The following is a 13,488-nucleotide window of genomic DNA, read 5'->3' as shown; positions in this document are numbered from 1 at the left end:
GTGGGTGGGTGATTTGAGCATATTTGTATAGTATTGTGGTAAACCACAACCCTTTCCCCTACTCTCGTTTTAATTGAAAGATTTTTTTCCCCCCTTTCAAAGTAGTTTAACCATTTACTTGTTTGATGTGGTGTATCTCATTTCCCAGTTGAGATGAAACACAAGGAGCCTCATTCACTGTGTGAAGCAGTCGCTGGGGAAAAAAGACTTGGGCAACTGACTAGGGCTAATCCTTAATTGGAAGTTGGAAGCATAAACACAATTCTGACTGGGTATCAAGCCAAGAAATAATTCATGACTATTTGGTCCATATCCCCGATATTCTTCCATAGAAGTAATTAAAAACTATGTTTATAAAACTGATACTAAATTGGGGCCTTGGAGGGCTGTCAGGAGACAACTGAAAAACTGCTATGTGGGGACGGGTGAGCACAAAGGGTAGAACATAACAGAATTATAGGAGGTAACATTTACATTATATTCTCATAGCACTGATGGAGGGGGAGAGAGAAGGTTGGGGCGCAGATGAGAAAACTCCCGTTTGACGTGAGCAAATAACCAAAATTCAAGAGCAAATCTAAGAAATCTAATATAAGGCAGAGAGCAATAAATTTAAGAATTGGAATAAGAATTCACTCCAGATGAAATTTAAATTTATAAAACAGATGAATAAAAATGTGTGTTGAGGATGTTCATCAAGATAAGTGAATATATACCTAAATTAAGGAAGATTAAGAAATTAAAAGAAGCATAGTGAAATAAGATCTAGATAAGAAAATAGCTAATTAGAAACTTGGAAATAAAAAATACAGTTATTGAAATTGAAACAATCAATAGAGAAGACAAACTTTAGACTTAATGTAGTCAAGGAGTGACTTTGGAAGGTAGTACTATGGGAATTCACCCAGAATGTAGTACAGAGAAGTAAAGGTTATAAACATTCATTCATCTGATATGAATTTCAGAAGGAAAAAAAAATGGAGAAAATGTTCAACAAGTAATATCTGAAGAGTTAGTAGCTCAGAATTTTTCAGAGTTGGAGAAATTCAAGAATCCTCAGGTTGAAGATACATTGTTGCTATTAAGCAGGTTAAAGGTAAATTCAGACCTAAACACCATAGAAAAAGCTACCAGGTATTTCTTTTCCCTCACATCTCTGAAATCAGAATGCATTTTTAGTTGATTGTATTATGTAATCACTGTTGTTTGGTAAGGTGGCATTTGTGGTGTAGTTTATTGCTTGTGCAGATTGGGTGGTTGTACCTGGTGGCATGATTGGACCACTGCAACAGTTTGATGTTTTAATAGACCATTTTAAGACTGTGTGAAGAAGGAATTGTTTTGGTTCTTGTTCGAACCTTTTGTTGAGATCTGGTAAGATGAAGAAAAAATGAGTACTAGTGTTTGTAAGAAAACCTGGAGGTAATAATGAGTGAGCATTTTTATGAAATGCAGTGTCCATAATGCTCTTGGTGCCATCAAAGATAGTATATTGGAAAAAACAGACCTCAGGAATCCTTGAAATGGAAAGTAATTGAGATCAGAATTTGACTATGAAGAAGTTTTAGGATTATTTCATATAATCCATTTTGCTTTCCTTTTTATTCTGTATCACACAGAAGTGAGACAGAATAAAAATCTACATTAAAGTAAGCCTGAAAGATCTCTTTTAAATGTATAAAATAAAAATTAGAAATGATAAGAAAGCATTATTTTATGGTTTAGTTAACAGCATTTTTCTGTTTTAGTGATGTGTGAGATAATGTGCTTTACCATTAATGATACATTAGATTTAGTAATAGTCAGGTATGTACATTAAGCATAACTTCTGAATCTTTTAAATAAGCAAAGATAAGATATTAAAATTTTCCAACAAGAGAGGAAATAGGAATAGAGAAGCAAGGAAAAAGAATGATAGACAGAAAACTCAAAATAAGTAGAAAGAAATAAATGCAAATATACCGTATATACCATAATACATATAAATTAATTAGATTCCTCTGCTAATAGGTTGATTGTCAAATTGGAAAAAAATTCTTATTATGTAAACAACCTTAACCGTTGAGCAATAAAAAATGTTTCATATAATGGGAATATTCAGCAGTTCAAATAAATGAACTACATAGGGGTAAAGTGATAGATCTGGGATTAAAAATACTCTAGCAAAAAAAAAATTGGAGAGGGAAGAATGCATGGACTCTTGAAGCTAAGTGATGGATTCGTAGGGTTTATTATACTTTTGTGTGCTCTAAAATTTGTTATAAAAGCAAAAAAAAAATTAGCATGGATAAATATAAAAAGCATAATGGTGAGCAAAACAGTTCCAGAAGAATATATAGATCTTGATGCCTTTTACATGATCTTTAATTCTCTGTTAAAAAAAAAACCCTTTTTGTTTATAAGTAAATACGTATTAGGGTCATGCATGGAGACAGTAAGCACTAAGCCATGTGATGGGAGTTATCTTTATGGAGCAAGTGAGGGGAACAAAACTGAGAAGCACATGGGGCCTCATTCCTCTATGTAATATTTAATTTTTTTCCAGAATATATGAAGGATAGGAACAAATATGGTAAAAAGTTGACTGTATTTCAAAATCAGATTAATTTCTTAAAATGTGAGCTTCTAGGAACATTTACTTTACATACAGTAACATACAGTTTAGTGAATTGATATGACTGCCCTGTCATGTCATTAATGCAAGTCTGCTTTCTAAATTGGTTGAAACTTTCCAGAAGGTTAAAACCCTCCTGGTTTAAATACCACACTCTTTATTTTTTTGTGTGTGAAACCCAGTTGGCTTAATATAGTACCCAGTATGTAGTGAGTGACCTGAAAAATGTATAGTAGCTAGAGATTATACTTAAAGAAATGATTATCTGAATCCTTTGATAGAAGCCAGAAAAATGTTTAACATAATTAAGTGATTTAGATTGAAAGGATTTCTTTTTGATTAACATATTGAGGAGCTGTAGCACATGGTTGTGTCCTAGAGTTAGGAATTGGTGACTGAAGTCTGGCCTATGCTTGCTTCACTTGCCTTGTGGTGGGATGAACAGCTCAGAGGAGGGGTTGCTTTTTTCTAATTGTTCTGCTTAGAGGCAGTATCTTTGCTTATAATATGAGATGTGTTAGTGGGTCTCTGATTCGAATCCAAGTCTAAGAAGTAATTATTTTGGCCTGTAAAAAGAAGTTTTTTATTAACATGAATATAGTTTGCTTTTTTAAGCAGATCTTTCAACCAGTTTTCCTTTGGTAGATATGAAAACGTAAGTACTTGGTGCTTTATGAGATGGTATGCTACTGATCTTTACTCACAAACCCTTACTTAAATAAAACATTTAGAAGGTACTCCTATTTGTGGACTATGACTAAGTACTTACCTGTATGTATGTATTTGCTTCATAGGATTTTACTATAAAAATTACCAGCACTTAAAAATATTTCTGGTATTGTATCAGTAAATTTATAATGCTGAGGAAATGAATAAAATGAAGGATATTAAAATGTATTTTCACAATAGGTAACCTATTAAAGCTAATCTTTTATTTATGAGAAGAAATGTAACTGTTGCTTTTAAAGCATAATTTCCTCATTTAAAAACAAATCCTTCAACTTCCCTTTTGATAATGACATTCCAAAAGTTGGCCAAGTTTGTTACTACTAGGACATGTAGTTTCTACCTTGGAATTTATAGGATTACCACTTATATATACTATTTAGAAAGTTACTTTGACTTAATTGTTTAGTTTTCTGTGAGAGACAGCTTCTTGCTTTCAAAAAAATCTAGCTGTCCTAGTATAATTACATTCTAAAATTTGCCTTTGTCTCCTTTTATATTTAACTTTAGTTTAAATTCGTTTTTGTCACTAAACACCTTGTGAATCAATAATTTTTTTTCATTTCATTCCTTTATTACCATTACTTTTGTTACTTTTTCAAGATGCTTCTCTAAGTTGGTATGTAATTTCCTCAAGATTCTGGCATATTATTTTTACCTTTGAGGAGTGAGAGCTGGTGTAAAAAAAAATAAGGATTTATAAAGGCTGTATTCTTTCTCCTTCCTTGATACATCCAAATAAGAGAAATGAAATATTATACAGTTTCCTAATATCAGAAAGTACCCTTCAGAAGACGTCTCACAATTCAGTCAGATCCAGGTCCTGACATTGGAGGGTGAAGATCAGTTTTTGGTTGGAAATAGTCAACAAATAAATTTGTATGCCAGGTTAAGTTAGACCAATATTTACAGTGAGAATACTGTGGGAGAAAAACAAGTTATGAAAATAATGCTTGTTTAAAATTTTTAAATTAATGTTTCTACCCCTGTTGACTTGAAAGATTTGAGTACCAAAACTAGTTGGAATTCTGGGGACTATTAGAAGAGGAAATAATGCTTTAGGAACTTCCTTCCATCTCATAAAATCTATAATTTTAAGTGCATGAATAATGTTGTGAAATGCTTAACTTTATTTACATTCCAGAAATACATCATATATTTTCTATCAAGAGTAATGGTCCTCCAGACAATCTTTTATTTCTGTTAGATTATAAATTCCTTGTGTGTGAGACACTGTCTAATACATAGCATGTATGTTTACTCAGAAAAATAATCATTATAGCAAAATACTGCTTGACTTTTTCCTATTCATTAATATAATAAAAATTAAGAATTTATTTTGAATATAGGCTATAGATTAGATTCTTGCCTTTTGAACTGGTTTATTCAAATGTTTTTCTGATTGATGGTAGGATAATAAAGTGATAATTTGTGTGCAATAGTAAATGTATGTTTTAGTTCCTGTTGTGTGCCTATCACCATGCTAGATGGTTATGAAAGCTATTAAAGGCTAAATACATACTATCCCCTTAGTTTCCTTCTTTTGGGGGCAGCAAGGCATATTTAATAGTGAAGAACAGGAGGTTAGAGGGAGATTTTAGTGGTATGTTTAGAAGGGGGAGGCATCTTATTTTGTACAGAACCTATAAAAAGAAAATAGGAAAGATTGTATGAAATTCCTTTTTAGAAGTATGGACACAATCATTGTAGTTACATTTTTCAGGAATTGTCCATTTTTATGGAAATTTCAAATAGCAAGTATCTCAAGGAGTGATCAAAGTCATGTTTTTATCAGTAGCTGACACATAAATTACTAGACAATGACTTGATATGTAGCAGAGAAAAATAGTAGGTGTTAGGATGAGGTTCAAGCAAAGAGAAGAGACTACCAGTGGAGAGAAGAGGCTACCGCTGGGATAACATAATTTTACTAAAATGCTGTTAAAAATCACTCCATGCAGTTAGGCTGCTGGCTAGTCTTACACAGACTGGAAATTTAGGTAGTTGAAAGACGGAACTAAAGTCTCTTGGCATAAATAATCCAAAGGGAGACCCAGATAACTATGCCATTAAAGTTATTTCTAAAATAAGCTCTAGCAAACTTGGTTATCTAGGCTGCATATGAAGGTACTTAGTAAACTCTCAATATCCATCTCATCTAATTGTTACGTGTTTGAACAGGGACAGGATGTTAGAGGAAGTATAGTAACAGTAGTATGAAATAATGTCAGATGACCAGACAGTGGGAAAAGAGTTAAAAAAAAAAAAGTCCATGGGGGTTTATAGAATAGAAAATCACTACAGGTTTTAGCCACTTACTCTTGGGATGGAGAGCTCAGTACAACCCTTAGCAGTAAACTTTAGTGATGTAGGTTCCTGACAATCCTTAAGAAACCATAGTAATAGTAAGTAACATTTTGTAGATATAACTGTATTCCAGACCCTGTCCCAATCATTTTTCAGTAATTATATTTCATTCCTGTAAAGCTCTAAAAAATAGATGGTATTATTCCCATTTTAGGAATGGGAGAACTGTATAAAGCTTAAGTACAAGGTCACATGGGTAATGTAGAGCCAGAATTTAAATCCAGTTTCTTTGGGCTCCAAAACCAGTTCCCTTTACAGGATAAAAATTTTTATTGGCATATAGCTAATACACAATATTATGTTGGTTTCAGGTATACAACATAGTGATTCAACAATTATATATACTGCAAATTGTTCACCAAATAAGTATAGCTACCATCACCATACAAAGCTATTACAAATATTATCAACTGTATTCCCTATGCTATACTTTTAATTCCTTTGACTTTTTTGAAAGTCAAATTGAAAGTTTGTGCTTCTTTATCCCCTTTACCTATTTTGCCCATCTCCCCTAGCTCCATGGCAGTCACCAGTTTGTTCTTTGTGTTTGAGTCTATTTCTATTTGTTTTATTTTTTAGATTCCACATGTAAGTGAAATAATGGTATTTGTGTTTCTTTGTCTGACTTAGCATAATACCCTCTTGTCCATCTATTCTGTTGCAGACCACAAGATTTCATTCTTTTCTTTGGCTGAGAGAAATTCCATTGTATATATCTACCACATCTTCTTTATCCATTCATCTGCCAGTGGACACTTAGGTTGCTTCCATAGCTTAGCTATTGTAAATAATGGTGCAGTAAACATAGGGGAGAATATATCTTCTTGAACTGGAAATTTGTTGTCTTCAGGTAAATTCCCAGGAACGAAATTACTGGGTCATATGGTAGTTGTAGTTTCAATTTTTTGAAGAACTTCCGTACTGTTTTCTTTAGTGGATATCCCAATTTATATTCCCACCAGCTAGTGCATGAGGGTTTCCTTTTCTCTACATCCTCACCAACACTTGTTATTTCTTGTCTTTTTAATATTAGCCATTCTGACAGGTGTGAGGGGATACCTTGTTGTCATTTTGGTTTACATTTCCCTGATGATTTAGTGATGTTGGGTGTATTTTCATGTGTCTTTTGGCCATCTGTATACAGTCTTTTTTGGAAAAAAGTCCTCTGCCCACATCCTATATAGTCTTTATTTAAGAAGGCAGGAAACAGAGAGTATATATGTTTAATATAATATTTGCAGTTATATTTTATAGAGTACAGAATTGCCTTTTTAGGGAGTAGGGCAGTATACATCTCTTGCCAATCCCAACCATTCAGGTAAACCCAACCTTTTGTTCCTGTTTTTTACTCTTACGCTTTTGAACATAGCTAGAAAATAATTACATATTGGTTGCAATTGGCTGTACACAAATTCCATGTTTTCTAGCTTTACTTAACCCTCAGTGGCTCTTAGCAGTACTTTTACTCATCTATTTACTGTCTCTTGCACCCTCTACCTCCATAGTTTGAACTTTTTTTCATTCTCTTGAAGCTCCCAAACCTTCCCTACTCTTCTTCACACTTAGCAAATTATCTCTTACTCATCAAGAAAGTGGAGATCTTTGTGTCTTGAAATCTAGTAGCTTCTCTCTTTTTGATCTTAATTAAACTCTTATTTACTTCAATACCACCCCCCACCTAAACTTCCTGTATCCAGATTGATCAGTTTTTTGAGACTAGTCAAGTTTTTTGACAGCTGTGTGTCTACCCTAACCAGCAAGTTACACATAATCATTACTTCTCCTGAATGTCTTACATAGGCTTTATTTTTATTTTGGTGGCTTTGTTACTTTTTACCAATTTCTTGTTGTTTATGTATAGGTTATACTTGTTTTATGAAGTATATTTTTAGAAAATTTTTTGAAGGAAGAGATCCCTATATAATTTATCTTCATATTCCTCAATGTGTAATTTGATTTAATGTATTACTTTTTATTGAATAAGTGACTTCAATAAAATTAACTATAATAATGCAGTAGCAGTTTTTTTTAATGGAAATCTTGAAAAAATAGGTAGTAGTTAAAAACAATTTTATAGATTTACTGGAGCATAATGGAAGCTGAGAAACATTAAGAAAAACAGATTTTTCTCAACTTTTGAGCTAGCTTTATAGTCACTCTCAGACATTAAATGGAATATGTATTTGTGGGAGGGAGGAAAGTTTACAGGTATAGAAAGGAGTGTCAAGCATATTCTGATAATTTTTGTTACTTTTTTTTTGTTTATTGAGTTCTTAGTAATGCTGCATTGTTATAATGTGGTTATATGATCTTACTCTGGGTTATAATGCGAGTATTTTAACCTTTGGAGCACATTTCATCAGACAAAAAGGGGAATCAGCATTTAATTTCTGTATTGTGTGAGTGTAACAAAAAATATTACTGAAAAGGATTTGAAAAAAAGGTATTAAACTTTATGTCATTGAATTCAGCATCAGCCTCATCCCTTAAAATCATTTAAATTTTTATTTCATATTAACATGAGAAAAGAATAAAGATCATTGTGTAGTTCAAAATGTTTTTGTTTTCTTGCAGGCAGCTGTAAAATCTAAGAAAGCTACAGATACCTATAAACTCTATGTGGAAAAATATGCATTAGCAAAAGCAGATTTTGAACAGAAAATGACAGAAACAGCTCAGGTTTGTATTTTTAAAGAAATCTAAAATAGGCTATTTTTGTTTACTTATATAAATAATGTAATTTTTCTGTCACATAACTTTAATATTAGAAATGTTAAAATGCACAGTTCTCAGCACCTATCATCATCTAATATACTATGAATTTTATTTACTGTATGCTGAGGTGACAGTTGGAACACACTGAAGGGTTGTATGCAGGGTAACATGGTCTGGTCTGCAATTTGAAAGATCTATAAATCTATAAATTGCCAGGAAAGGAGCCAGGCTGTGTACCAGGCTCTACGTGCCTCATTGGTGTTACTCAAACCTGAATCCCTTGGCTACTCAAACCTGAATCCCTTCCTTTTTTACTATATCCCTACCACCTTGACCATATTTCCTGAATATTTTTCTTTACATGGCCTCGTTCCAATGATTTTGAAGAAGGGATTATGAGCTTGTATAAAATAGGGGCTTCTCAGGACACAAAGGCTAATTACATCACCTTTGAAGAGAGTGTGGGGAAAGGGCCAAGTTCTGAGACTCATCACTGACAGTTTGATAGAAGAAGAGATACTTGAACTCAAGTAGAAGAAGCCAGAGAAGGAAGAAAGCTAGGAAGTGTATTGTCATGGCAGCTGGGAAATGATAATGTTTCAAGAAGGGTTTAGTTGTATTATATGAAGGTCCAACTCCAGTGAGATAAACAGCTTCAATTTCTGTAGCAACTGAGGTTATTGTAGACTTCAGGAAGTGCTCTTGTCTTTTAAATCATTAGGAACACTTGTTTATAAGATGGTTATTGTTATGTTAATTTTGCATAAAAGTGATGAGTTTTTATCAATGAAAATGTTTGCCTTTCAATTATTTAATTTGGAAAAACAGGGATTAGAATTTGCTGGAGTCAGGATTTTTTGTTTATTTTTATAAAACTATTTCTGAAGAATTTTCAGTACTCATCTTTTCCTCTCATTATCTCTTTCTGCTTCCTCATAACATTTTTTTTCAAACTGGCATTTTAATTGTTTATCCCACCATTTCCAAGATGAGAACATTAATTTGTTTGAGCAGATATATAACCATGCTGCTTTTCAATAAAGATATTAGTATGCTATGTTAATGTATGCTTGTTCTCTCTCCAGTTCTCCCTGTCTCTCTCTTTGTCACACATGCACCATGGCAGACCAGATTAACTACACTTTTTCTGCTTCCACTTCTGTTTCTGTCATTTTCTGTTCCACTTTCTTTCTTTACCTCTCCACTTCCCTTATGTTTCAGGCCCAGTAGGTTTACCTGATTCTTGTGGGAAGGGCCTATCAGTCTAGTGAGTATCAGATTTGGGTGGCAGGACCTGTATTTATTAGTGGGAAAAGAAATTGAATTTGTGGGGTGAAAGACATTAGAATTTACTTGAGTTATTTGTGATTTAATTTTTTTCATTAGGGTTGAAAGTAAGCATGATTAAAATTGTGATTTCTCTTTGTGCTTATGTATCTTACATTATCAATTAATGATACTTGAAAAACTTGAAACAATATGGAAATTTTTTTTAGTTAGATGGCCAGTTCAAGGAAACCTTGAGATTTGCTTAACCAACAACTTCAGACTAAGGACTTTTAGTATTAGAATGCTTTTGTATATCTAGTGACTGACTGACAAAATTGTACTTTTTTAACTAGTGTAACAGTATATATGAACATTGTGAAAAGAGGAAAACCTGTGATTTGCTCAAGAAGTTTATTTATTTATATTGAAACACTTGAGACTATCTTCCCATTGCTGAATTACTGAGTTTAGTAGTCACTAGTTTTGAGAAATGATTATGTTTAGCAGATTCTGCCTCCCAAAAAAAAGACCCATACAATTTCAAAATTGCATCTCAGTCATGCTTTGAGTTTCTCTGTGGCTTCATTCTTTAAGATATTTCTAAATAATTAAGGATATGCCTTAATTAGCATAGCTGCTTCAAAGAGAATGAGAAGACATAATTTTCTTGGAATTAGGGTTTATACATATGAAATAAGTGACTGTTCAACCAAGTCATTCCTGGAGTTGGGTCTACCTGTCTATGAGAAAATAATCTTGTTCATAAAATTGCAGAAATTTAAGCTGAGGGAAATTTGTAATATGAACATGAAATAGAATCATAATCCTGCTGAATATTCCTCAGCTCTTAAGAGCAACTCAGAATCATGTAGTATTGGTTTTCTCATTGACTTAGTCAAAGTAAATCAGGTCAAGCACTCTGTTTTAACTCTGCCATTCCTCATGAATAAAACTGATGTAAGTTTTTGGTCTGTTGTTCCATTACTGCCAAAACTGTAATTTCAGCAATAGTGATTTTTTTAGAGTTTGGATCCTTTACACAAATATGGATATGACCATTTCGCTTAGTGATTTCTGATGGTGTAGCTCAGTGCTGAAGAAATACGGGGTGAAGGAATTTAATTTGATAAACTAGCCAGAGAAAAATAACAAGGCATTTAGGCGTATTCCTTAGAACTGATTTAATTTGGCAAAAAACCAGTAATTAGGTTTGTGCATTGGAAATGACAAATGTATTTTGTTTGAAAATAGCTAGTTCAGCATTTCCTAAATCCTGTTTTTAGGACTGTTACTGTTCTGTGAGATATTAATAGATATTCAGAAAAGAAGAAAAACAAAAGGGGTTGTGTGGTCAAAGAAATCTGGAAAACACTGGGTTAAGCAGAATGAAACAAATTTTGGTATTTCAGTATTTTTCAGGGTCTTTTCATAGGCTTATCTGGAAAACACTGGGTTAAGCAGAATGAAACAAATTTTGGTATTTCAGTATTTTTCAGGGTCTTTTCATAGGCTTATTGTGAAGCCAGTCCTAGCAGTGATTTTCTTGCTGAGGAATAAATATCAGAATAATCTGGGAATTTTTTCCAAACAACATTCTCATCTCTTTCCACCCCCATTACCAGGTAGTAGTGGAGGGTCATGTGTTTCATAGTTTGAAAACATTTGCTAGGTGATCTGATACATTCCCACCTTCAGTTAAGAACTGCTGAGATAGAGTCTACAAACTTTCCCAAATTTTTTTGACCACAATTACCTCTTTTGAGGACTATATGTTAAAATTTCAAGGATTAGAAAAACATTTTGAGTCTAGATTGTAAAGTCTTCAGAAGTAAATTTTAGTTTTTGCCCTCCAGCTGTTTTTCAGCTTTTAAAGAACTTCTCCCTTGGTTTTTGTGACACTGTTCTCTTTTGGGTCTTCTGATTTTCTGACCATGGTTCTAGATTGTAATTTGTGTTATCTTCACACTCTGAAAAAGTTCACATATGCCTCTGAAATGACATAATAAAAGGTAACTTATCTCAGTGCTATATTTCAGTATGTTTACTAGACCCATTTGTCTAAAGCATTGTTTTATGTTAAAGTAGTAATGGTAACATGCTAAATTTGGATAACTGTATTGAGATTACTTCTAAAAGGTCTTTTGATTTCGGAACATACGTGAGTGTATTTTTTTGTGTATACATAGCTTTTTATATTTGCTATGCAGAAATTTCAAGATATTGAAGAAGCTCACCTTATTCACATAAAGGAAATTATAGAATCCTTGTCAAATGCCATAAAGGAAATCCATTTGCAAATAGGCCAAGTAAGTTTTTACTTTTTTGAACTGGTTCATGAAAATTTTATATTCATTTGTGACTCTTTAAAAATTCAAAGCACATAATATGATACTGAGTTATTTCAGTTAAAGAATATGTACTTACATATATTAAATATAAAAAAACTGGATTTTTGATTGTCCACCAAGAATGATAATTCAAATTAATTTTTTAAATTAACTGTGCTTACATAATGTAGGGAGGTCATGGGGAAGGCAGTATAGAACAGAGGAGACAAGTAGTGATTCTGTAACATCTTACTATGCTGATGGACAGTGACTACAGTGGGGTGTGAGGGGGGGACTTGATAATATGGGTGAATGTAGTAACCACAATGTTGTGCATGTAAAACCTTCATAGGATTGTATATCAGTGATACCTTAATAAAAAAAAATTAACTGTGCTTAGTCCTCTTTACATTAAAAGTCTGAAGTTACCACTTTTTAAATATGTTTTGTGAAGTCTTACTATTTTGAACTTTAGAATAGCACCTTCAGTAAGTTGTAGAACTTGTGCTTAGGAACTTATCAAAAATACAAAAGTGATTTAATGATGACAGTTTGGGATGCATAGAGTTACAGAAGAGAAAGATGAAGTACGTTATTCTTTATTATTAAAGATGTTAAACTGTTTTTGTTGTCTAATAAGGTTTATTTATCATAAGAATTATGTCTCTAAAACATTCTAAGTAAGGAAACTGCCTTTACTTCTAAGGCCATGAGACCAATCTTAAGGGGTTCATGCAAACAGTGGTTGGTACCCACAGATCTGTTAACACTGTAAGTTAGGTAACAGCAGTGCTAAGGGTAAATGAAAGTTCTCAAAGTTCCTGGGTCAAAAATACATATTTAAATGTAATAAATTTTAATTGCTTTGTGAAGTTGTGTCGGAAATACAGTAAGATTTTATGGAAAAACAAAATATCTTTATCTCATTTGAATAGGTCCATGAAGAATTTATAAATAACATGGCTAACACCACAGTTGAAAGCTTGATACAAAAATTTGCTGAGTCAAAAGGCACTGGGAAGGAAAGACCTGGTAAGATGTTAAATCTGCAAGGAAATGTATTAAATTTCCCATGTAACAACAAATGTGTTTGTTTTTAAATTCCAAAATTGCAAATTTTGGAGCTTGGGAGATTCCTAAAAATCTCAGATATCATTTTCTTTGTTTCTCATGATATGTTAAATTAAGATTTTTCTTTGGACCTTTAATGGTTAATAATGTAAAGTACTTAAAATGGTTATTATAACCTTTGCTAAATTAATGATTAGAGTTTATATTTTTGAAAATACAGTTAGCAACAGGTCATTTTAATAAGAAAAAGAGTGGGAGAGAATATTGAACCCTCCGAGCATTGAGGCCAAGAACCTTTCTTAAAATTTAATCACTTTTTTCTTTTCTCATTCAATATGTATTCAACAAGTAAAGTTATCGAGTGCTAACAGTATGCCAGACATTGTTTTAGACACTGGG

At 32.7% G+C, this 13,488-nt stretch overlaps 1 protein-coding gene across 2 annotated transcripts in view; it reads left to right on the top strand.

The window, feature by feature from the left end:
* The window catches only part of FCHO2 (FCH and mu domain containing endocytic adaptor 2), a 123,841-nt gene that overhangs the window by 35,144 nt on the left and 75,209 nt on the right, over positions 1 to 13,488 (top strand). For both annotated transcript variants that reach the window (XM_073235168.1, XM_073235172.1), the window contains exons 6-8: positions 8,282 to 8,386; positions 11,899 to 11,997; positions 12,954 to 13,050. In XM_073235168.1, the coding sequence (XP_073091269.1) occupies positions 8,282 to 8,386; positions 11,899 to 11,997; positions 12,954 to 13,050 (301 nt within the window). The remainder of the gene's footprint in view (positions 1 to 8,281; positions 8,387 to 11,898; positions 11,998 to 12,953; positions 13,051 to 13,488) is intronic.

This window comes from Manis javanica, chromosome 1 (assembly GCF_040802235.1).
Source record: "Manis javanica isolate MJ-LG chromosome 1, MJ_LKY, whole genome shotgun sequence".
Classification (NCBI taxonomy): domain Eukaryota; kingdom Metazoa; phylum Chordata; class Mammalia; order Pholidota; family Manidae; genus Manis; species Manis javanica.
The sequence above is the reverse complement of the archived record's forward strand: the minus strand, read 5'-3'. Positions and strand labels throughout refer to the sequence as shown.